This window comes from Ailuropoda melanoleuca, chromosome 2, assembly GCF_002007445.2.
Source record: "Ailuropoda melanoleuca isolate Jingjing chromosome 2, ASM200744v2, whole genome shotgun sequence".
NCBI classification, from domain to species: domain Eukaryota; kingdom Metazoa; phylum Chordata; class Mammalia; order Carnivora; family Ursidae; genus Ailuropoda; species Ailuropoda melanoleuca.
In genome coordinates, this window is record NC_048219.1 from 48,544,655 (window position 1) to 48,571,317 (window position 26,663).

Genomic DNA, 26,663 nt, shown 5'->3' on the forward strand with positions numbered 1-26,663 from the left:
CAAATCAGGATTAGCATAAGGTCTGTATATTACAATTAATTAATATGTCTTCTATATTTCTCTTAACCTGTATGTTCCCCCCCCATTATTGGAGGAAAAAAAACCCAAAAATCTATTCATTTGTCCAATAGAGTATTCCAAAATCTAATTTTTGCTAGTTGTACCCCCATGATGTTTTTTGTTCATTGGTATTTCTATATTGAGGCTTTCTTTATTGGATTCAGGTCATTTTGCTTCTTACCAAGACCATTANCATTGGTATTTCTATATTGAGGCTTTCTTTATTGGATTCAGGTCATTTTGCTTCTTACCAAGACCATTAGGTGGTTCTTCTATCAGCAGGAATACTATCTAGTTTTCTCTTTTTATGTTAGCAGTCATTAATGATCATTGTCTAAATCCAATAATTCATTAGATGTTGCAAAATGGTGATATTTCATCATTTTTCACCTATATTAGCTGAGACTTTATAAAGAGAAACTTGTCCTCATTAAACATTTTTTTAAACGAGAGCTAGAAGATAGTACCAGTCCTTTTTCTTTTATCAGTTCTAAGGCATCTTCCCTAGCATCCTCCAAAAGTGACCAGTAAGTTTGTTATTATTAATATTGACATTGACATATTTAACCATATTTGAAATATTTCAATCCATGAGAATTATGTTTTTATGCTCAAAGTGTCCTATTTTGTGCTGTTGGACCCTCTTCAAATTAGTTTTGGAGTCCTTTTGATATGCTGTTGGTAATTTTGGATAGCTTCTTTGATTCCTGGTATTATAGGATGAGTCAGGCTCTTCTTGTACATATTACGATGCAAACCTGGATCCAGACATTTCTCCAAAGGACTTTGGTGCTGCAGGTGCTCATTGCTACCAGGTTTGTCTTTGTTTCTTGGTCTTTTCATTGGACACAGCTAGTATAGAAACAATATATGCCATATATGTCGTTTAAAGATAAAATCATCATGTGTTTCAACTGAAATTTCCAATTCAGATTCAGGGCTACCGCATTTTAATTTTACCTCATATATCTTATGTGTGTTTCTACTTTTTGCCGTATTGGCAATCACAGGTCCTAGAGACACCAAAGGAATTACTCATCTGTTTTATCCCACAGCATACACACAACAATCTTAGAATAAGAATGATATCACAATGTGCAATATTACTACTGTCAGCATTTTAAGACTATTTTACATCAAAGATGACGTTTTAATGGCCAGCATTCATGTGGGTCCACGCTCACAAAATGTGTGTGTTGGTTTTATACTAACAAAAGTTTTAAGTATTTTTCTCCTCGGGCACCTGGGTGGCTCAGTTGGTTAAACATCTGACTCTTGATTTTAGCTCAGGTCATGATCTCGGGGTCATGAGATCTCCACGTGGGGCTCTGCGCACAATGAGGAGTCTGCTTTGGATTCTCTCTCTCCTTCTCCTAATTCTCTCTGCCCCTCCCCCCACACATGCGTGCTCTCTCTCTCTCTCAAATAAATCTTTAAGTAAATAAATATATATATATTTATTATGTATATATAATTTAGATATTATATATGGGTTTTTTTTCCTAAGTAAATAGGAATATGTCCAGTAGATATACCATTGATGACATGAGGGAGTAAGGAAAAAAAGATGTCCATTTAATTTGACTTTTGTTGTAAAGCTACTTTGGTTGATTTTCCTGAACTTACTGGAACTTTCTAGCAAGTGCTCATTTTCATCACCAGGTTTTTAATGGAGAGGTTATGTCACCATTGTGATGTATAATTTATAGAATTAAAAAAATGGTGTCCCTAGTAGTTACAATGAATCATGATAGGAAAATGACCACATGGAGTTTCTCAGAGAAAAAATTGGCTCTCAGTTTGCGTCTTCAAACTGTTAAAATCCTTCTAAAGAAACATAAACCCCTCCCCCGTTTAAGTTGTGCACTTTTTCGTTTTTTCCAGTGCTTTTTATTTCTGTCTTAAGGGATTCTTCACTGAGGAAGTACGAAGTAGTAGAAGAAATATATGTTCAGTTTCCTAGAATGTGTGTAGACCGACTCATAAGCATTTGGAGTACTTTCTCAAACCAAATGAAATGTAATTCGCTTTCTTCTCAGTTACCGACTAAAATTATTTGGCCTGTCAATTAGAAAGAGTGACCTTGTGGGAAAGGCTGAGAGCACGGAAAGAGAAGGCAGCTTGTCCTTTCCTCTTCATCCTCTAGGGCCCAGTTTTCTCCGGAATTCTAGGTCTTTGGGGTGGCAGTCGCCTTTATATTTTCACTTAACCAAATATTTTTCTGGGAAACAACCTGCAACAAACCAGAAAACTTCGGAATTAAAGGTCTACAAAATAATCTGTACCAAAATGGATCTTTTTTTCCCCTTTGAATGATTGGTATGCATAAATAATATGAGCCCACTGACATTTACACATTTGCATTAATACATCTTAAGACTGAAATACCCTAGAGGTGATGTAGGGCTGACACGTGGCGCCACACTCGACATCTGAAGAATGTGATTAGGTGCCTAGCCATGTACTGACGCAAAATGAATGTGAACGCTCCCAGAGAAGCAACAGAGAGCCAGTGTGAGATATTCTTACCTATAGGCAGGTGGGCAGTTGCAGCTTGCCTCCCACTTTAGAAACACATTGGCAAATGCAAGCACATTATTTAATTAAGTAATAATTGAGAAAGCTATAGTCCCCATTAAAAACGCAAAGCTAATTTAGGGCTGATAAAGGGCCCTGAGCTGCCCTAAATAGGTCTTAATTAGCTGGCACCAATGTGGCTCCGCCTTCAGGGATGGATGAAATTAATGAAAGCTAACAGCAAATAGATCAATGTTTCAAGATGTTACTGCCTCAGGTGCAGAGGATGAGAAGGGAGGGAGTTACTTTTAAGGATCGTTTAGGAAATAAGGTGCACGAAAGTCACTTTCAGAAAACACTGTCAATCTGGCAAACTGATTCATAAATACCAAGATGGCTGCATGTTTAATATTTGCCAGCACGCTCCATCCATTCCCCCTCCATCCTAAGGAGAGAAAAAGAGATCAGTGAGGCGTCATTTCTCACTGCCTTCTGTCGGAGACAGGTTTGTCATCTGGCATGTTGTTAAGTCCGCCTGGGTTTTGCTATTTCAGCTTGGCCATATTAAAAGTTTCTTATGCTGCCATGTGATCGACTTTAAGGGCTAAGTTGGCTCACATCCCTTAGGTCTGCAAAGCCTTCATGGTTTCTAGAGTGGGAAGAAGTTTCAAGCCTCCTCCCCCTGAGAATTGGGGAGCTCTCTGAGAGTCCCCTCAGTTGGGTTACAAGGAAGGTAAGCTGCCTCAGTAAAAGGAGGGCAGCAAGGGGCAGGGGCAAAAACAAAACCAAAATAGAACAGAACACTGTGATAGCCTGAGTCAGCCACAAGGCACTGAAATGTGCCTAATTCACCCAAACTAGTACTATTATTCTACCCAGACTCTGAAAACAAAGATGTCTAATTATTTGGAACTCAGAATGAACAGGTATAAGCTCAAGGAAATCCTAGACCAACAGAAAATAGGCAAAGTAGAAAAATTCTTGGAATGAAAGGCAGGGACACAGTATTAAAAACTGTATTTTCTTTTTTTTTTTCCTTTTTGAAGATGGTCTTTGCAAATACAGCATCTCAGCACTTTTTCAAGAGCAATGTTGACACACCTCTGTTAAAATGAATTAATGTTCCCATCCCAGCTGATATATTTGGCAGGAACAATAAGTTCACATAGCAGTCGTGGGCAGACCCATAGGGCTCCTGAGTCAAAAAGTGTAATAAGGCATCCAGGGCTCTGTTTTCATGCTAACAAGCATTGGGAAACAAGGGACTTCATTTTTCCCATGATTCATGATGGCATCCAATGACCTACATTCGGCCTCCTCTATAGTACACATGGGCTGGAAATTAAAAATTCAATAAAAAAGAGGGAAGAATTGGGGCGCCTGGGTGGCGCAGCAGTTGAGCGTCTGCCTTCGGCTCAGGGCGTGCTCCCGGCGTTGTGGGATCGAGCCCCACGTCAGGCTCCTCTGCTACGAGCCTGCTTCTTCCTCTCCCACTCCCCCTGCTTGTGTTCCCTCTCTCACTGGCTGTCTCTATCTCTGTCAAGTGAATAAATAGAATATNATCTCTGTCAAGTGAATAAATAAAATATTAAAAAAAAAAAAGAGGGAAGAATCTATTTCAATAGTGGGAGAAGGGAAGGGATGTTTATAATTTATCAAGCTATCAGTACCAACCTGCCATGTGCTTAAAAACACAAACGTGTGCATGCACACACACTGGGTTAAAACTATGATATATTTGACAAGACAGCTTGATTGAGGATTAATAGAAGAGAAACAGCTAAGATTCAGTGACCATATTTTTAAAAGGAGGGCTGTGCCGACTACTGGTAGTTGTAGAAATCAAGACTCTGCAACCATTCTACCGGGGGAAATAAGTTCTCCTGGGCCTTAGGGTGTGAGTTGACAANAATCCTAGACCAACAGAAAATAGGCAAAGTAGAAAAATTCTTGGAATGAAAGGCAGGGACACAGTATTAAAAACTGTATTTTCTTTTTTTTTTTCCTTTTTGAAGATGGTCTTTGCAAATACAGCATCTCAGCACTTTTTCAAGAGCAATGTTGACACACCTCTGTTAAAATGAATTAATGTTCCCATCCCAGCTGATATATTTGGCAGGAACAATAAGTTCACATAGCAGTCGTGGGCAGACCCATAGGGCTCCTGAGTCAAAAAGTGTAATAAGGCATCCAGGGCTCTGTTTTCATGCTAACAAGCATTGGGAAACAAGGGACTTCATTTTTCCCATGATTCATTATGGCATCCAATGACCTACATTCGGCCTCCTCTATAGTACACACGGGCTGGAAATTAAAAATTCAATAAAAAAGAGGGAAGAATTNAAAGATGTCTAATTATTTGGAACTCAGAATGAACAGGTATAAGCTCAAGGAAATCCTAGACCAACAGAAAATAGGCAAAGTAGAAAAATTCTTGGAATGAAAGGCAGGGACACAGTATTAAAAACTGTATTTTCNTTTGTTTGTTTATTTAAAGTCGGGGGAGTATCTCTTAAACTGGTTTACTTCCCTCTTTCTATAATTTGGATTTCTCCCTTCCTTTGATTTTTAATTTCAACCATTTCTGTCTCTGTTCAAGCTGAGGGTAAAATCAAGAATATTATGAATGGTTATGCACTTGTCCATAAAAAACATATGAACCAAGAACAGTCTCCTTTCTTTTTCCTCAATTGTTGTATGCCTTGACTCTTTTTTTTTTTTTTAAGATTTTATTTATTCGACAGAGATAGAGACAGCCAGCGAAAGAGGGAACACAAGCAGGGGAGTGGGAGAGGAAGAGGCAGGCTCACAGTGGAGGAGCCTGATGTGGGGCTCGATCCCATAACGCCGGGATCACGCCCTGAGCCGAAGGCAGACGCTTAACTGCTGTGCCACCCAGGCGCCCCATATGCCTTGACTCTTAAGACAAAGTTGGTTGTTTTGAGGCTTTTTGTGCTGTACTGTATCCATCTGGATTACTAGATTTTTAATTGCTTGGACAACCATTTCAAAGTAAAAATTGTGTCTGAGATATTGTAGGGGCTCTATAAGTGTCTGCTGAATTGAATTTTTTGCTTCTCTGAAAACAAAATAAGAGACTTCTTATCGGGTGTGGTATTATTGACCTTCTAAATGGACTTCCCGCCTTGGCTCTTTTTCTCACTAAAGAATGGGTCCTCTAAATCAATACAACACTTTTCTTTCTCTCTTTCTTTTTAACACAGTACTTTTTGAACTTCATTGTGCTTATAGTCACCTGCTGATTCAGGTGATTTAGAGTGGAGCTTGAGAATTTGCATTTTGAACGTGTTTCCAGGCCAGGCCAATGCAGTTAATCTGCAAATGATACTTCGAATTGTGCTATTTTAGATTGCTTTGATTGAAGGGACAAGACAACATTTCATTATTCCTTGAGCCAGAGAAATGCATAAGTGAAGAATAGCTGTTTCCCAAATAGTCTGGTAATCTGCTTGTAGTTGACTCCCAATTTTGTGACTGCTTTGTTCCTGGCCGATTAAGCATGGTGCCCATCTTAAGTTGCATCTTAAGTCTTACGAATTCAACAAGAATTGGGATGCCTGGGTGACTCAGTCAGTTGAGTGTATTCTGCTCAGGTCATGATTCCAGGGTCCTGGGATGCAGTCCCACATTGGGCTCCTTGCTCAGTGGGGAGCCTGCTTCTCCCTCTGCCTGCCATTCTCTTTCTCTTTCTCTCTGACAAATAGATAAATAAAATCTTAAAAAAAAAAAGAATTCAACAAGAATTATTTATCTGATCTCACTGTGTTTATTTGTCGTTCTCTCATTGATGACATACTTCCTTAAGGACAGGGACTGTGCCCATGTCCATTTTACTCTCCAACCTACCATAGTGGTGGTTTGTCACCAAAATAGCAAATGTATTGTTTTCACTCTACCTCTCTGCTAAATGGCCCACAGATATTTCAGGTTTCCTTGAAATGACCTCAGCAATAGCTCATTTTCTTTCTTTTATCATCACCACTACAACTCACATGGTGACTGCTAACACAGCCTTGACTCTATGGCTTTGCAGAGGCTGTTCCCTTTGCCTAAATTGTACTTCATCCCATCACCATGCACACAAGTGCATCCTTTATGAGCAAATCAAATGTTACCTCTTCCATTTATAATATCTTAAAGCCTTTTATAATATCTCTAATTACAACTCATATTTGCTCCTCTGAAAATCCATAATGTTTGGACTTTTTAAAAAATGGAAATCATCACTCTCTACCGTGCATTATTGCCATTGATGTCTGATGTCTTCAGGTAGTCTATAAACTCTTTGAGGGAACAGCAGCTCTTATATATTTGTTTCCCTAGCACCTGATACAATGTTTGACTTAATAGGTATTCAGTAGACATTTGATGGATGAATGAATGGATGAGCAAAGGAACGAAAAAAATAATACCTGATAGGTGTTTTGTTTTGTTTTGTTTAAGTTTACAAGTCCCTTTGCCACTTGTTGAAATCCTTGTGAATTTCTTTCTTTAGTATATAGGAGTCCCTGTAATACGAACAAGGCAAGTTCTGGGATTGTGTTTTGATAGAAAAGTTTCCACAGTTCTATTCAGACAGACCACCCCTTGCTCTACCTTCCCCAAAGGTTGCCACATCTATTACCTTCTCTAGGGACTTTGTGACTGGGCACTGGGTTTTTAATAAGTCACTGACAGAGCCATTCCTCAAATACAGGTTTCCATTTTAGTTTCATGTCCGTGGCAAAGCAGGTTCTGAGACTTCACTCACAATTCTGTTACCTGTCAGTTGCCTGGTGAAAAAACAGTTGCCAGCACCCAAACCCAAGGTTATACTCTAGGGCTCTAGGAAGCAAATACAACAACCATCCCAGAAGACAGGGAACAAAAGACCCAAGTAAAGGAGAACTGATCAGTACCCAACTTTATCTTCTAATTATCTCCCACAGAACATTTTCTTCTTTGATAACAAAGAAAGTGAATTGCCTTAGCGAAAATTCTTTCTAAAAACTTCATAAAAGGAAAAAAAAAAGATGGTAGGAGTATCTTCCAACCCACTGCAGAAATAATTGGTGAATTTGTACATGGATTTAGAGGAGAGTTAATGAAAGTGTTTTGACATAATTTAGATCTTGTCAGTCTTCCACTCAAAACCCTGGTATAGCCTACTGTTTCCCTTAGAGTAAAAGCCCAAGTTTTTACAGTAATTTACCATTATTCACAGGGTGATCTGGCCCCTTGTTGCCTCACCGACCCTCACTGATTAAACTTCCTTCGTGCTCACTCTGCTCCAGCGACACGGACTTCTTAACTACATCTCAGACATAGTAGGCATGCTCCCTCCTTCAGCCTCTAGCCTTCTGCTGTCCTAGGACTACACTTTGAGAACCACTGTGGCAGAGAAAGATATCAGGAGTTATATTCAATTATTTTGAAAACATTTGGTCCTATAATCTTTATACTGTTGGTGTAGTGTTATGTGAACACCTAAAGTTATTTTTATTATGATATTTTTAACAGTGAGAATTTTTTAACCTCCTGCAAAAATCCAACTACAGCTCTGTCGTTTTATTTTTCACTTTCTTAAGATCTTGCTCCTCTGTAATCATGCCAGATGGTGCTGCTCATTAGCTTATGAGGAAAGGATGCTTTATCATTCTAGACAGAGAGACAAATCATTCTGTTCTCTGACTTTGAGTCAAGAATCAACATTTGGGTGTATGCTCAACCTACTATTTGCTTTACAATTTTGCTCATTAGGTATTTATTACCCTGACAATATATGAGCTAGTCATTATCCCTCTGTCAAGTATTTCTTTCAAATTATATTCATTTAAAGTTCATATCGGCACCGTTTGACAACTGCCATCATCACAGCATTACCTCCACTAATATGTAATTTCTCTTTTGCCTAAATTATCTGGGTGAGGTGGTTATCTAGGAAATAATATCCATAAAATGAAGATGCTGGGTAATATTCTATTCTCTGACTTACCATGTTCCAAATGGATAAGTGGGGCAATTGGTATTGCTAATTTAGTGAAAAACAATAAAACTTGAGGGGAAAAAAATAACATTATGACCAAAATCATTGCATTCTTCTCATTCATTGTATGTTCTTCTTATGAAAAAAGGCATATGATTTAAAGAAAAGTGCTAAAAAACAAAACGAAACTTCAGGTACTTAGTGAAACACTGGCAAGGTAGACAGAGACCCTCTTACCTGGCGAAGTGGAGAACTAGTTAGAATTCAAGATCCAAGAAAAAAATATATATATATGATATATAANAGATCCAAGAAAAAAATATATATATATGATATATATTTTATATATCTGAGATATTAAATTATTGGAGATATAAGAGATATTCTTGGAGATATTAAATTATTGGAGATATTAATAATTAAGATATTAAATTATTGGAGAAAAATTATGATTTTCACTAAAAGNATTTTATATATCTGAGATATTAAATTATTGGAGATATAAGAGATATTCTTGGAGATATTAAATTATTGGAGAAAAATTATGATTTTCACTAAAATGATAATTAAATTATTATTAGAGAATTCTGGCAAAGACACTATGACAGCCATATATGTAACTGTCTCCCAATATGAACAGTTTATTATCTCCAAGAATGCTTCCCTATACCATGGCGATATTGAACATGTTGAATTTTCCTGAACTGTTGTTGAGTGGAGAGTAGGGAAAAGAGAAGGAGATCTAGTCGAAGAGTTCTGGGAGGGGTTGCCAATCCATCTTCATTCTTCCAGTTGACAGTAGATATTTGACCATTATGTCTTTTTTTAACTAAGATGGTAATATCCTTGTGATGAAATGAGTATTCCACAGCTTATGTGTATCATTGTGGAGGGCCAAGAGCTCTGAAAGTAAATGCAAAACAAACAAACAAACAAAAGGGTTGCAGTTTCAAGGTGACTTGTTCACTACCTATTCTGTATTTCTAATGTGTTATGCAGTCCTTAACAAATAAAGTCATGTTTCCTTAGGAGTGCGTTATGTTTTTTTCCATCAATGGAGCAAATTTCACTAATGTTTTTATATGGTTATAATTAATTGGCCCCTTCTCTCCTCTTTTATCTTTACTTCATTCATAACTCATCTGATAGTTGACCATCCCACCTTGATCAGAAGAGAAGTTGCTTCTAAAGACTGAACTGTTGGCAACTTTGTCACCTGGAAAGAATTACATAAAATATGTGAAAAACAGAAATGACTGCGTAACTGGTTCATCATATTTTCCTTAGCAGGTGGATTCTTGGTGGGCAGAGAGTGTGTTTCTGGTGTTTTTGCTGCCAAGCACATTGAGGGTGCTCAGTAAATATTAAATAAGAAGAAGAATTTCCTAATTAAGATGAACATTTTTCTATATGAAGCAGATGGTGCTCAACAGGAGTAGCCCATTATTCACAAGTATGACACAAGGTGCTGGCAATTGTCGAGAAAACATGGCTCCCACTTCAGATCCTGATTATATGTTAAAGCAAACTTTTATGACACACAGCTTGATCAATATTAGGTAATGTTTATGATAAAAATTGTGAATAGGGGTGGACTTTGTGTATGTCTGTAATTCTGCTGTTTTGATTATTAGTATTGACTTCAGCTATAAGAGTATTTCTTACTATTTGCTGCAAGGCATGTTTTGGCAAATCACTGTGTGATTTCATCCCATAGGCTCACCATTTGACTTGAATCCTTGTTACTGCCTGATTTCTAAAGAAATTTTTCTTTCAAGTCCTTTGAGTATCTCTTTATGGTTTCTAAAATTAGATGTGAACACCTCCATGGTATTTGCAATGCTTATATTAGTAGCTGAAACCTCAGTGGAACTAAGGAGAGTTAATTAGGCATTCCCAAAATACACATCATTTTATGATTTTGCAGATCACCCCGATGGAAATAACAGTCTAATTTCGTCAAGTCATGTAAATTACAGTGAGAGGGATGATGAGAGTAGGCAATTCTCAGTTCTTTGGAGAAGTTAATTTTGTTGTCAGCACACACACATCTCCAAAAATCACAAACCACAGGCAGAACTTTCTAGCTCAAGTGAGATTTGGTGATCATATACTATTTCCATTTCTAACGTCTGCCTTCTATAAAGGGTCTATGCAAATAGGGGCTTTCAAGGATGTAAAACTGGCAGCTTCCTCTACTAGGAGCTTAGGGAGCAGCTGCCATGCTTTCTCATAAAGGATTGAAAACATCCTGTTTACTAACATACACCCACACGCCCTCACCCACTATGCTCACACCAAGCTATTCTATTCAGGCAGAGTTTTTATTTTGGTTTCAGATAGGCAGCACAGACGTGTTCAAGACTTTTACAAACATTTCATTCATTCTTTGAGCCCTTATTCCCTGGGTGCTAAATAAGTGTCAGACGTTGCCCTAGACATGGGGAATGCACTGATACTTGAAACATATTCTCTCGTTTTATTGGGAACTCATCAGAGGTCCTGGCATGTGTTGGCAGGTTCTTTGCATCCGGTCTTACCTCCTTATTTTTAATATTTATAAATCACGCTCATCAGGCTGTCAGTAGGTAGGAAATGAAAGTAGCTGAGAAACCCTGCCAAGACAGAACAAATCCCAGAGTGAACTAAAAATATGTTGATCACAAGGATGTGTGGCAAACCAAGATGTGTTCTCGAAGCAGCAAAAATTACTGTGGTGCCAAAGTCCAACCTTTACCTTGCTGTCAGATCATCAGTGGCCTAGAGATTTCACCTGTGCTCTCCCCAAGGCCTGTTAAGAAAAAATGACCATGTGCTTTCTACAAAGCTTGGAGTCTTCCCAGAACATGAGCTCATAAATATGTTACCTAAAGCAAGGCGTATGATAATATAGAAGATGAACCATCTTCCTCTTTTGAAAAGCATGTATTCTATAACTCAGTATGTCTTGGAGACCTCCCAGAGACCTCTATGATTTTTATCTCTCATTGTCTTTAGGTCTTGATTCAAATGTTGCCTCATCAGAGAGCCCTTCTTTGACATACCCTCAGTTTGCCCCCCTCCCCATAACCTGCTCTCCAAACTTTATTGTCTTTTCTGTCACTTATCATGGCCTGACACGTAATGGTTTTGCTCTTGTCCATCTTCACCTCACCTGACTATAGGCACCAGGAGAGCAAGACCACGTGGACCCAGTGCTGTATCTCTGCCCCCTCAAGTAGCACCTGGCACATAGGTGACACTCACTCCCCAGTTGCTGAATGGATGGCATGATTCTGTTTGGAATTGTTAGTTTCCTAATTTAAGAAGCAGCATCAGTCAAGAACTTTTAGGGTTGGAATGGGACTTAGAAATCTCTACCCTACTCTGTCCCAACATTTTTCATAGCAATATTCCTTTGTGCAATTTTACCCCTGTAGGCTTTATACTTTGAAAAATGTGATACACAAAAGAACTTCATTTGTTAAGTAGTATTCATTTTTTCTGTCTACATAAATCTGAAATAAATGTAACTGCCATCAGAAATTCTGATAACCAGAGGTAATAGAGTTCCGGCCAGAAGCCAAAAAAGTGGATGTGTCAATAAGACTTTGAGTTGGATATAGAAATGATTCCTATTTGACATTTCAGAGTTTTATACATAGCCCAATAATCTCTATTGCCAACTTCACGGTCCCCTCGTACAGAGATCACAGTAAGAAAATTCCAAAACGAGCCCAACATGCATCTCATGGGTGGGAAACGCCTAGATTTAAGGACTTTCTCAAGGTCACACCTCTTGTTGTAGTGGAATTTCAATCACAAAGGTCTTCTGAATCCTACACTAGTGCCGTGTTTACTGGTCCATGTGGCTTCCCCAACACTGCATTGAGCACCAGCTGCAGCAGTGTTTCTCGAATGTATTATGTGGACCACCTGTTTCAGAATCTTCTGGAACGTCTTGATAAAACAGCTCCTCAGCCCTATAGATTAATAATCTCTGGGCTCTGCATTTTAATCAGTCCCTCAGGTGTGTCTTATATGTTACCAGTGTTTGAGGATAAATCACGTATCATGTGCTAGGATTCTTGATTCTCCTCCATTGATGGAAAAATAAAATATTCAAATCGTATCACCAAATGATATGAATACATCTTTGTTGAACACTTTGACCAATAGCTTTTCTAAGGGAGGGACACTGGACCATGCTAAAATCTGTTGTGTTTTATCATCAAGATAGATAATAAGCTTTGAGCTCCTTTGAAGTTTTGGGTTTCTGTCTAACTAGTTCATTAATTTTTTCCATGAACCATGTAGATGCCCAGGATTCACACATAACGGGGAAGCCCTAATGAAGTGGGGGGAGACGTAGTGAAGTTGGTTTCAAAGGGCTACGGGGAAGCCCTGAGGGGCTTGTGATGCCTCCATATGAGGCCTCAAGACCAAGGAATACAACCAGCTAAGGCCAGGTGTTTTCTGTGCTACATTTCTAAATCTCTTTTCATACTCTTTGACACCTCTCCACGTCCACCAAATAATGTCAGACTTTACCAGAAAGAATAATGAGGGGATCTGCGATTTTTCTGAGGTAGTGGTTAAAAATGAAAAAACCTTGTTAGATGTTATTATTATTGTCGCTGCTGTGAGTTTGCAGGACTCATAATCACTATCATTGTAATCATTGTCCATTCGCATCACCCTTTACCTTTGTTCTAAAAAATGTCTCCCACTCTTCATCATCTTTGAGGATGAATCATACAGTTCATCAGCATTTTACTTCTTGACACACAACCTTGAGACTGAGCCATTCAAAAACTTTCCCAGAAATGGCTTTGTGGGCTGTTAATTTAATTCTCTGAATGGTGAAAACTGCGTAAGACATTTTTCAAAGGTTAGGCTATTGAATATTTCATACCATGGAAACCGACTTAAGAAAGATCGGATATTTAAGGCCACAAAAAATGAGGGGAAAATAGACTTGAGAAAACCTTATAAACTAGAACTTCTCATAAGAATATTAATATATTATTTTTCTTCATCTTGAAATATCCTCAGGCATGTGTTGAATGAGCTGACTTCATGGTTGTAGTTTTGTTGTTCTTTCCATGTTGCTTTACAATTCTCCCTGTGGCCATCATATTGATTTGAACACTGTGGTCATCATTCTAGGAAAATGAAGACATTAATAACTGGGCCTCTATGGACAGATTGTAATAGAAAACCTTATAAATAATTGCCCACTAATGGGAAAATTGAAAATATGCGCTGTATTATAATGGTCATAATGTAATCATTAAAATTACAATTATGTGACAATGAAAGAACTCATTATGCATTAGTTTATCTTTACATAATGTTAATAGCTAATGAAAGTGTAACAATTACATCTAATTAAGTTTAACAACATTTCTGCACTTCTTGTAAATGGACTATATTTTGCTTGAAACAGTGTGTGTGGAGACATTAGTGAAGCTGAGGTCCATCACTATTATGAGTTTTGAAATGTAACCATCAGTCCAACTAGAAACCGTAACTTAGTGCCTTTTTGTTAAATGAACTGGACGTGTGAGTTCTTACCAACGGTAGCTTTATAAAAAGGTTTCTTGGATTGTGTCGTTCATGTAGTTAAAATAGCCATTAGCCTTTCTTCTCTCCCAAATTTGTGTGTTTCTGTGCACTTGATTACTTTTATCTTTTGTCTATAATGATCGAGTTATACTACAATTTCAAGTCAGTGGACATTCACCCAGATTGGGGTGATAATACTGGATGGGGTTTGATGTGTTAGTGCCTTACCATAGATTATCCTGTATTCTATTTGGGCGTTCTGTGGCAACTCCGTGTGCTTCACTTTTCCTGTGTGTAAAGTTAGTGTGAAAGTAATAATATCTCCCTTCTGGACTTTTGTTGGAGTTAACATTTAATTATAAATTTAATTTATAATTTTAGCCGGGCCCTGGCACATGGTAAGCATTAGTAAATAATAATGATTATGATTTATTTTACAGCTATATTATAATATCAAGAGAACAATTCCAAGCTCAGTGTCAGTTTTCCTTCACTGACATTTTATTATGTATTCAGGTAATCATTCAGACTTTTATTTTTCCCTTCTTTAATTAAAAAAAAAAGTTATTGTACATGCCATGTTGAAAACAGCATGCGACCCTTAGTAAGTGATCACCATGTTCTCCCGAATGGAGTTTTGAGATGGGAGGCATTGGCTGTCACCAGGGCTTCCCACTGTTCAGGTTTTACTTTCAGAAGGATGGACTGTGGGTTCCTTCCAGACCCTTGACCACTGTCATCAGTCTTGGATCATTAGGAAGCCTAGACTATGGAAGGAAGTTCAGGTAGAAGTTGCAGACCAGTCTGTTGCTATGGTACTTCCAAGAATCTATGACACTGGCCTTTCTTTCTTTTTTTCTTTTCTTGTTCGGTTTGTATGGTAAGCACAAAGGAAGCTTCATTTCCTGAGGGGACTCATCCAGCAGCCAACCATCATTGTTACCTGTTATCTCAATCTCTGATATCACTTCTAACCATTGTCCTCTCAAACTAGATTAGCTATTAGGTATTTTCTTTGTGAAACTTAACCCGTCTTGAAACTTGGCTCATTTTTCCAAACCAAACTCTGTTACCAAATCCTTGGTTTCTTGCGTCATAGTATTGATTATATGATCGAATGCTTTATTTTTATTTCAAGACTCTCATCATCTCATTGAAATTTTCTCCATCTATTCTGTTTCCCGTCTTTTGCCCTTTTTGCACATTTTGTACTTCCAGCAGAGTAATCATACTGAATCATGCCAGCGTTTACTTCGCCTACCCGCAAGTCTTTGATGGCTCCTCGTTGCCTTTCATCTGGCATTTTTGTCCTGAAGACGGCCCTACCCTCTCTCCAACTTTGTCACCAACTTGTTTTTACAGGTAGTCTCTAGCCCAACCAAATGAGTCTCCATTATCGCACAACACACTTGGAGCCTTGCATTTTTGCTAGCCCTGTTTCCACAGCTGAAATGTCCTTCCTGTGGTATTCTTGTCGTTTACATCTGTTTAGGCACAGCCCAAGAGTCGGGCTCTTTCATGCGCCTTCTCTAACAGCGTTCTTTATCTCTCTTTCCTGTGAGCTCATCAGGCGTTTATTTTGCCTGCCCTGTATTGTACACTCGGTATAGACTGCTTTGGCTATTTCTTATCCTTTATGCATGGTTCCGGCTGGCCAATGGGATTGGCGAGTCTGGAAGCCCCTCAAGGCTGTCTTACATTTCCCTGTGCAGAGTACTAGGTATATATTAGGTCCTCAAAAAATATTTGTTGATGAGAATGTCAATTTTGTAAGCACGTGGAAATGATGCTTAAAAGCCTTCCTGCAGCTACTGGAATCTGCCTGGAGCTAATTTCATACTTAGAACTAATGTTTTCTGAGCCTCCTTCTTAGAGGAGTCTTGTCAAATCTCTTGGTAGAATTAAGCACAATCCCCTCTGCCCTAAATTTAAAGACCTTCTCCTTGGGGAAGTGTCCTTTTAGCTGAGAGTTTTTGAGAGAAGACAGACATGCAGGGTTTAGCATCGTAGCCCTGGCAGTTCCATCTTCTGCTGAAGGCGGCTCTCTCAGTCTCCCAGGTTAGAAGAGTCCCTAACTTACCTTGCTTTTGAAAGAGCTGGTGCTGGGTCCTCTGTAGCAGATGACACTTAGCAAACCTCAGAAATAAAAGCCGTGAACAACTTTGTTACTAACAAACTAGGTAACCTTGGTCAGGTCACTTCCCGCGGTCTCCAGGCTTTGTTTCCTGTACTCTAAAATGGATGGAGAACTCTACCATTGAAATTTGATGATTTTTATAGTTTTGATCAGCAGCTAGATTGATCCAAAGAAAATAAACATTGTTATTTTGGTGAAAAAATAAAATTCAAGGCAAATCTACCTGATTTCTTCGTAGCTCTCCTTCTTATAGGAGCCAGTACATCACGGGTTCTCTCCTTTCCCTCTGTCCATGTCTGTGTCTGTGTCTTTCTGTCCCTGTGTCTTTCTCTCTCTGTGTCTCTGTCTCTGCCCCACCTACACACACACACACACACACACACACACACACACAATTCTCTATCAAAACAGTTTTTTCCCAGAAAGCTGTTGCATGCTGGGTTCTCTCTACAGAAAGAGCTGCCAGTGAAATAAGACACAGGGCTTGGATAAGAAGCTGACTTCCTTTTAGAATGACTTATTTTATACACTGAAAAAATTCTGGCTGAAATATGTAGCTAAGTTGCCTTCATTAATTTTTTTTATCTTTTATAATGCTGAGTGATTTGCCTTTTTTTTTTTTGAGTTAGGGATTTAATTATAACTAGGTGTCTTTTCTTTCATCTGTCCCAACCTTAACTATTTTGATTGTTTAACAAAAATAAAGCAAAGAAATCGAGCAGTCCACAGACTTACAGAGGTGGTCTTCCAGGGTAAAATAAGGGGTAGGGGGCATCTTCGTTCTTATGTTGCTTTTCGTCCTGTGGCCATTCCTGCTGCCTTCTCCCTCTTGTTCTTTTCTCTCTCCTCCTGGTACCTGCTCGCTCTGTTCTCTCCACACCTCTTTGTTCTGCCTCAGAGCTCTTGCTTCTGCTACTGATGCTTTTCAGTGCCATGGTTTTTTGAGACAGGGTGGTTTGATCACTTTCTTTTCTTCTTCCTTTTGAAAGCTTTCTCTGTTCTGTGTATCTTCTGGATGGCTGGTAATACTTGCCATTCTTATTAGGTTTTGTTCTTGTTTTGATTTTATTTTTCCTTAAATTCTTTTTTCTTTAACTGTATGAGAGAAAGAGATTTTATCCTCACTTTTATTCCAGGTTTTCCTTTCTGTCGTGTTTTATAATGTGGATGTGAAGTGTGCTTTAAAGATCAAAAGGATAGATAGCAGAGTGGGTGGTGGGGTTGTGCATGATTTCTGTTTTCTTCATTATAACAGTCCATATTTTCTGAAATTGTTTCATGGCACATATGTGCAAATATTTATAGTAAGAAAGAAAAAGCAATAAAACCATTTCCATTTGGCAAAGAAAAATATCTTAATGAGCGCTTGGCTTTGGGTCTTGCTTCTAGCTCTCCATCAAACCTCCTTTTCCTTGTCTGTCTTCACCACCAAGCGTGACAAAATGGCTGGCTGAGCTGGAGATGGACAGTAGTCCACGGGGAGTGTAGAAAAGAGCTGATGGTTAGCAGCCGTCTATAAGATTGCAAGTCATGGGTCACTTCTGTTGAATCCCCAAAGCCAGGCTCTTGCTGCCAGTTGTTCCTAAGTGTAAGCAATGCAGGGAAGTAACACTGACTGCCTTAGGAAATCCAGGACCCTTTGCCCAATATTTTTGAAAGCTGCTGATGATAGCAGATAGCGGTGAGACGTGATGAGGCCTGTTCATTCAACAGCATCATGCTGTGATTCAGAAATTTAAATATTTTTAAAAAATTTTATCTAATTTATTCATTCGTTTATTTTAGCATTCTTATTGATTGCTCTTATTGATTACCGCATGCTCATTTAAGTTGCATGACAAGTGTTGCTCTTTGTTCACTCCTCGCAGATAACAATCTCAAAGAGCAAACCATGGCAGGTCACCAGAAACCAAGGTGGTAGGAGTCAGAGATGGAGGTAATGAACTTTGGCCAGAGAGCAGACCCCTTTCTACATGTCAGTAAGATTTTGTCACTCATTGTATACATATGAACCTAGGCATGGATTTCAGGACTATGAAGTGTCATATTCTAAATACTTTGGTCTTTAGGCTGTCCACTAAATGCAGATTTCTCTCCTAAGGAATCAACCCACGTAGTATGACAAATCAGCATTTCATTTATTTTTGCAACAAGCATTTATTGAACACCAACTATACCCACTATATGCTAAACACTCTGCAACGATGAGTAACAGAAATTTCCTGAAAGTACTTCTTCTGGTGAGGGATGCAGACATGTTCACAAATAAATGCAAAGCAAGATTATAAAAAAGAATTTTAGAAGAGGTAGCTATTTACGGATACAGTGCAAAGAGAAGTTAAAGTTCTATTAAACCATTTTTTATTGTCAAATGAACAGAATTGTCTTTGTATTGAATTCACTACAATGAACTGACATATGGGTACAGTTGGATATGAGCTGTCACTGGAAGATAACTTTTCACTGCCATTTTATATTTTGGTCATTCATATTCAGTACTCTTAGTCACTTAGTTTTGCAATATCTCATTCTCCTTATCTACAAAGTTGAGTTAATTATTCATGTATTCAATATTCAAAAAGTATATAGGTTAGAGATATTAAAAATATGCACCAGAAAGTTGATTGAAAATATCAAGAATACGAATCTAAAGACAATTTGAGAATATATATAAAATGAAAGGTATTATAACTGTTATTATTAGCTTATATATGGGGAAAACAAGTGATTAAATATATATGTATCAGAGGACAAATTTTTAAAATATGTGCATGTAGTACATGGAGAGAAAAATCTAGTGTCTCCTCTTTCAGAAATAAGGAACATTCTTATTCAGTTGTTAGAGCAACGGTTAAGGTAAGTTAGAGATTTGACTTGAAAGATGTTTGAATTCCCATGTTTGAATGATAGCTCATAGATATGATTGTCCTCAATGCTGGGTAAATAATTTAAGAAATCTGAAAAGGTGAACTGCACTGTGCTGAATGATACTGTCCTTGGATTCTGTTGTCTGTCTGGTCAAATCTAAAAAGACTTAACTATAATTCTCCTAAAATTAATTTTCTTTTCCTTCCTGCAAAAGTAGTTTCCTAGGATTCAGGTTAGTATTTCGGTGTAATTTTAAGATTATGTTAATTTTGATGGATTCATGTTTTGTATTGGTAAATTATTTTTGGTTGATGGTGAAATATCTACAAATCATAGAGATAATCAATAGAAAATAGACCTATTGCCTTATGCTCATCCTCTTCTAAAGCTCCTTATGTGGAGTGAAAACCAAAATCACTATATTCATTTTAAAAACTCCTTTGAATGAAATTTGTAACCCAGTGCCTTTGCATTAGAGTGTTCGACTGCAAAAAGCATACATTTTCTGTGTCAATATGCAATTTTCTAAACTCACTTAAGCTCAGACTACTAATAATCAAATGAGACTGAGTTCTAAGCTAGATTAAAGGATAACTGATTGAGTGTGGCAGTAATTCCTGAAGGATGGAGAAGTCCATCAGAGTATCACATTTGGGAAACGGCTGGTCATTAAGGCTACGGGTTGTGAATTTAAGCCTAGAGGGATGTTGCTTTGTTTTAGAATGAGTTAACCAGTCTTAATATTGAGGTATCCTCAGTCACAATGTTTTCATTTACTGAAGAATGTGTAACCCCTAAGAAATCAGGGCCAGTGTTTCCCTTTTATATGATTGTGGTGTATCAGCCATTATTTAATATATTAAATATTGGAAATAAACTCTTAACCAAAAATATAGTGGGTATATAAATGTGAGGCCTCCTTTTTCTTCTTTTTTAAAAAATAATTTAACAAATCCTTGGTTTTTACCTGACCCCATGCCAATTCTTTTCTTTTTTTTAATTTAAATTCAATTAGCCAACATACAGTACATCATTAGCAGCAATTATTTCCCTTACATGATCTCATTTAATCCTTACAATAACTTAATGAGGAAAAATATGACTCACCCCCCACACACATATGCACACACACACACAGATAAGGGAATTTAGACATAGAGATGTTACATACAGTCAAATTTATTTTTGTCTAAGATGATATATAACATATGGAGGATTTCTTTTTTAATTTTAAAAACTGTCCCCATTTTGAAAATGGAAACAACTGTGGATTATGGCATCATCATTTTTAGGAACTGAAACATTACATACTCTAGCAGTCCTCAATCCAGATGGTATGAAGGAAGTGGACACTCATTCTGACCAGAGAAGTTGCAGTGCACCTGGCCGACCTCATCTTACTGTTGTCACACAGGATTCTTAAGCTCCTTTTTACCCATAATCCCATGTGACTTCGTGCACCTATACCAATAGAAGGTGCCATACCACGAAATGAGCAGAAGCTTCTTCTTGGTTCCTTTAATTTTTTCCTTAAGTCTTCACATCCTCGAAGGAAATATATTTTATAAAATTAAGTGTGAATGAGAAAGCAAAAGCCCCACCTAAGAGAAGAGAGGACCCGCCCTTGGAGGTTGATTTTTTTGGGTCCAGCTTCGTTGGGTCTCTCAAGATGATGACTCATAACCCTTTCTCTGAAGGACAGGATTCCCCATTTGAGTAGCTCTGTTAGGTTTGACATCATTGCCTGGCAGCAACCCTATTCAGCAAGATTTTCGATTGTCTGGTTGTTCTCAGAATCAGATGTGCTCTTCTGCTCTACAAGGTGAATTTGTTCTCTAACCAATTCACCAAGGTGAATTGGTTCTCTAAACCAAATTCCTTGGTTTACTCTTAGTGTCCAATTAAGCTTCTTTTTAAACTTGCTGAATCACAAAATTTTACTGAATGATAAGATCGATTATTTAGTTTCATTTGAACTTTTTTCATTTTTTTGTTTTCTCAATCTCTTAAAATCAGTTCTAAAAATTTACTTGATAAATAATAGGTTCTAAATAAACATTTATTTAAAAAAAAAAACTAATGTTGGGGCACCTGGATGGCTCAGTTGGTTGAGCGTCTGCCTTCAGCTCGGGTCATGATCCCAGGGTCCTAGGATCGAGCCCCGCGTCAGTCTCCCTGCTCAGGGAGCCTGCTTCTCCCTCTCCTTCTGTTCGCTCTCTTTCTCTCATTCTCTCTGATATAAATAAATAAAATATTTTTTAAAAAACCAAGCTAATGTTCAAATAAAACAGACCTGAGTATTTGAGGTGTGACAAAGGCCTAATCTAAACTTATTTTTCCTAAAATATTTTATCTGCTAAATTTCTGAACCAAACCTTGATCCTAATTTTTCAGATACCGATGACTTGTGGTCCAGTTAGGAAGGCCTTATGATTTTCCTTAAATAGTGCTGACATCATAAATGCGATGTTATCAAACAACATATTCTGACTTCCTAGTAAGTCATTTAATTGCATTTAATTCCTATAGACTTCTTATTTTCTCCTTCATATTTTTGCATGAGATTCATGGGTATAGCCTCTGCCTTCCCTCCTTGAAGTAGGACAGAATCTTTTTATACTCTCTTCCTCTTTCTCTCCTCCTTTTATATCGTTAAGTACTCCATGCTCCAACAATACAATATTTTAAGTTTCTCTTCTTGCCTTTATGCTCATTATTGCATTTCATTCTGTCTACAGTTCTAGTTTTCACCTTACCTCCTCCATACTTGTCTACCAGGCTAAATCTCCAGCTTTCTTGAGGCACAAAAGTGGGACCTCCTCCACCAACCCTCCCAGCTATGCCCATGTCTACACAGGATGGTCCCTTCTTTCCTCTGGGCTCTCAGACTTGTGGCCAGATTATAGAATGGAGTAGCTATTTGGGTAAATGTCTTCCTAACCATCTGGAATGTGAGCTTTCTTGAGAGCAACAGGCAATTTTATTCTCTTTTTATCTGCAACACCATGCTTAATAACTTTTAACTTGGAAATCAGAGAAGTAGTGGTATGAGGAGCTGAATGTCTACAGTTCACATTTTCTTTTTTGAAATAAGGACTCAGTTGTTCATCATCGTTATATACCTTTCTTGAAGGCTGAAGTGGATACTAAGATGTTGTCTTTGGAAATGTCTGAAGGTTTTGCATAGTGACGTAGTAACTCTGCCATGGGAATCCTCCCCTGGTAACTGTTCACCTAAATTATTGGTCCAGATAAGTGATGTCCAAGGGAGAGCATGAAATATCATCTATCATTGGTTTTCCTGTGACAGCTAGGGGGAAAAGTGAGTCCTGGAGAAATGGTGTAGTAAAGAATACTTGCGGAAGAGTTACTGTCAAAACTAAACTAAGCTGTTTCAAGAGACTCTTAACTCTCCCTAATAGGTATAGCTTAAAATAAAACCTAATGTTTAGAAATGAAAAAAGGAAGTTTGTTTAAAAAGGTTTGGGGCTTTGAAAAGCTATGCTTTATGTTTTCAATTTCTCCTTCTATGCTTCAGTAACTCTTCAGAATTTAGGAGTGTGTAAGGCATTTGGTTATTGCTGTAGGTTGAAGCATGTACTTTTACAAAAGTATACCATCTCTGCAACTCTTTATGTTCTCTCATCTACCCACTCTTATTTTCTTTTCAGTTGACACTAAACCTATTTTTGCAACCAAATAAAGACACAATAACATACATGATGTTAGGAAAATCTGTACAGATGTAGCTGTATTTTCCGTTACCAGGATTCATGCAGTTAGTAACCTTTAGTTAAGTGCTAATTAAATGTAAAGTATAGTGACTGAGTATTCAAAGGTAAATAAGAAAAGGAGCTTATAACACACCAGACTCCAACAAGTACCAAAATGGTCATATAAACAAGATCCTGTGATAGAAAAGAGGACAGAATTAATTCTGATTGATCAGAAGTAGCATCTACTTACCAGCAATGCGACTCTGGACACACTACTTAACCTCTGTGTGCCTCACTTTTCTCTTCTGTAGAGATGATAATAATACCCCCTTCTAGGACTTAGTGGATGCTGAGCTAGTTTGTATGTTGTAATTGCTTACAACTATCCTTGGCACCAAGTAGGCGCTCAATAGAATCTACATAAGATTTGTTTTACTAAGGATATTCCAGATTTTTAGGAGGAAAGATGAAAAGATTTCCCTGGCAGAGGTAACAGCCTGAGTAAAAAACACAAAGGCATTGAAAGTGTGATGTGTGCTGAAGGAATTCAGTGTTGGTAGAACTTTCTTTTAATGGAAAATGTTGAGAAGAAGTCCTGGAAATGTGCTTAGGCACCAGATTAGAGAGAGCTTTGTATATCCAATCAAGAAATTTGGACCTGGATGTTTATATTTTCAAAAAGTGAGCTTTGTGACAAAAAAAGATGTTTTGTAAAACAAACAAACAAACAAACAAACAAAAGTGTAGCCAGAGAGCCCAGTTAGAGTTACTAACTGGTTATTGCCACGGCCCAAGTTGGAGATGATGGGGCCAGGCTGGGGGCATGCCTTCCATGGGAAGGCTACAAGAACCAGGATTTGAAATTGGAGACCTGACCAAGGGCAGAATATTCACTACAGGAATATCCTTTCCCTTCTCTAGAAAATAGAATTGTACTTGATAAAATCATAATGTTCTTCATCAAATTCTGTTTTAGATTTTTACTTTCAAACTACCCAGGAACATGATAGCCTCATATATTATAATTAATTAATTTTATGACTCACTATTTAAAGTAAATGGAAGTTTTAAACTTGTTTTTTGTCATGAGAGTCCCTGTCTGGCAGTAACTAGGCAGAGAAAATCAGATAAAAGATGTACCTTTTTTCAGGAGCCAGTAAGTAGAAAAAGAAAGAAAAAGCAATATGGGTATCAAACCATAAGGAAATATGAGAGAATGTGGATTTGCTCAACTTAAAAGATTGAACAAGTGTGTATGCACCTATAATTATTATTTTAATAATAATAAATATAATTTCTGAAACCCTTACTGTATGCCAGGCCCTGGCCCTTGTATTATATATTTTTTCTCATGTGATCATCTCAGGAACCCTATGAGGCAGGTACAATTATTATCTTTGTCTTATAGGTTAAAAAAAAAAAAGTGAGCCTCAGAGAGATTATGTTAATTTTAGCCTAAGCTACAGGGGAAGGAACGGGGGTGGGGGGAGTGTGCTGAAAGCAGGATTCAAACCCAGAATTGATTCTGGAGCCCACACGCTTGGCTGTCCTATACTGAGAGCACCCAAAAAATATTAGCAGGAAATACTGTGTGAAAAGCTAAAAGAATTCACATTGAGACAAATGCCATCATTTTTCACCAAGTATGATTCTTTCTCTGCCCAAGGACATACCTTACAAAGGTAAGCTTCCCTTGACATCAGTCTCAATCTTCAAAGCATAATTTCTCTAAACAACCCTTTGATGTTCTCTCACTTATCAACTTATTAGAATCTTTTGTCACCCCATTTGTGTCCTTCCAGTCCACTCTGGATAAGTACTAATATGCAGGTAAGTAGAATAAATAGTGTGACCAATAGTAGAACGTCTGAGTCAGAGGCGAGGGACTGGGACCTCTACCTGTGTGTCCTGGGGTAGGCGAAGTAACATCAGTTGTAGTTTTCCCTTCCGTAAAATGAACTGATGGCCACAGTCCTTTATGATCTAATGATTAATTGGTTCTAAATTTGCCCCCTGGAATCTGCAGAAATTCTGCATTCCAAGCTGATTTATTTCTCCTACCCCAGTTGTCTCCTCTACCAGATATGTGTACTAGAGACTCCACGCTAATTTTCACATCTCCGTAAGCAGAACACAAACACAAAGGTAAAGCTGATACTTCGCAAATAATACGCTATGTTCTGTAACCAAAAATAAGTGATTTTCTGATTTTGCTTTGTTTTGGAATATCCCCATCACCGACTGTTTTCATTAGCATGACATGGTTCAGAGTTGACTGGGTTGGTTTTACTGCATACACTGCTCAGAAGCAGTCTATCTGTGTTGTGATAGAACTCATCTCAGGCTTTAGTGAGCCATGGTGTGGGCTAGGGAAAAAAAACTATCTGCTTTTTGCCCAGTCAACCAAGAACACACTTCTGTTTTTTCCGCCTGTTCTCAACAACAGATTTGTTATCTGATGAGAACCCCTGACTTGTGCCCAGCCTGGCATTATTCTCATGCCACCCAGCAGAGATCCTGACTCAGTGGACACCTTGCTACACTGCTCCTTTTAGGACCCCTCTTTTGACTTTTACCCAAATATGTATTTCTTTAATGAGTTTAAGACTCAAAAATTTGAGTGGAAACAACTTGGCTATTTATCTTTCATCAGACTCCTGGGGAAATTCAGCCCTCATTTTTTTCCCCCCACAGAGGACTGATAAGGAATAACAAAATGGGCTTCTACTTTGTTTAAGATCTTTTCTTTTTTCTCCTTAAATTACTGGCTTTCTGTAACTTCCTTCTGAAATCTCTAACGTCTCTAGTATCATTAATTATGATTAGTCAAGATCTCTCCTCCTTGAAGTCTTCATTTCTGAAGTCTTAAGAGCACCAACTTGGTTTTATTCCAACACATTTACTGGTGTATACCTTTTAATTATAAGATCCAAGAGTCTTGGCCAAACCAAAGCCAAAGGCAGACCTGTCATTGTTAATTCAAACAGTTCCTGGGACAAGTTAAGGCAGTGTGCTCCAACTTGGCCTTAAAGAGTGATGACTCTATCAGTTCATTCAGCCTAAAATTGGAAGGGCTCTGCCTCCTGTCTGCAAGATTCTGTTGCAGAGGACAAGGCAGGACTTCTCAGCATTGCTAACCAGTGCAGAGAACTAACTCATGGCCCTCTGTAGTTCCTAAACACCTTTCTCCCTTGTGCCCCACACCCACCAAGAATCCCTATACCAAAAAGAATCTTCTTTTTCTATTTTGAGTAGCTTTGGCCAAAGTGTGAGGGCGATTGCGGTTTAGCTTTTTTGGGCCTTGCCAAGTTTAATTTAAAGCATAGTCTGATGCTCTATAAAAATTATTCTATGAATTTTAAAACAAAATTATTTGAAAATGAAGATATTATGATAGAAAACAGCCTTCTGATCTTGCCTTGTGCATTACGAAGAGGTCAGGCTTCCACCCCAGAGAGATGGCAAGAGAACTACATTTCACATAAATGTTGTTTACTCTATGTCTCTAGGAGACTCTATAATAGGTATGATTTGGCATATTAACAATTATGCAAGTATAGAAAATAGTGTTTCCAATTATTTTTCAACACAAATTTTCATTAAAGTAGTTTTATTAGAGTAGTTGAGCCCAATGCTTCAGGTATATGGAATTGACTTTTTTTTTTTTAAGATTTTATTTATTTATTTGACAGAGATAGAGACAGCCAGTGAGAGAGGGAACACAAGCAGGGGGAGTGGGAGAGGAAGAAGCAGGCTCATAGTGGAGGAGCCTGACGTGGGGCTTGATCCCATAATGCCGGGATCACGCCCTGAGCCAAAGGCAGACGCTTAA

At 38.0% G+C, this 26,663-nt stretch overlaps 1 protein-coding gene across 5 annotated transcripts in view; it reads left to right on the forward strand.

Moving 5' to 3' along the window:
* The window catches only part of ST6GALNAC3 (ST6 N-acetylgalactosaminide alpha-2,6-sialyltransferase 3), a 543,122-nt gene that overhangs the window by 338,742 nt on the left and 177,717 nt on the right, over positions 1 to 26,663 (forward strand). Inside the window, exon 5 of one of the 5 annotated variants that reach the window (XM_034653713.1) lies at positions 18,116 to 19,332. The exons of the other annotated variants lie outside the window; for them this stretch is intronic. Within the exon in view, the coding sequence (XP_034509604.1) occupies positions 18,116 to 18,119 (4 nt within the window). The 3' untranslated portion in view covers positions 18,120 to 19,332. Of the gene's footprint in view, positions 1 to 18,115; positions 19,333 to 26,663 lie in introns of those variants that run through there. 5 annotated transcript variants of the gene reach the window in all.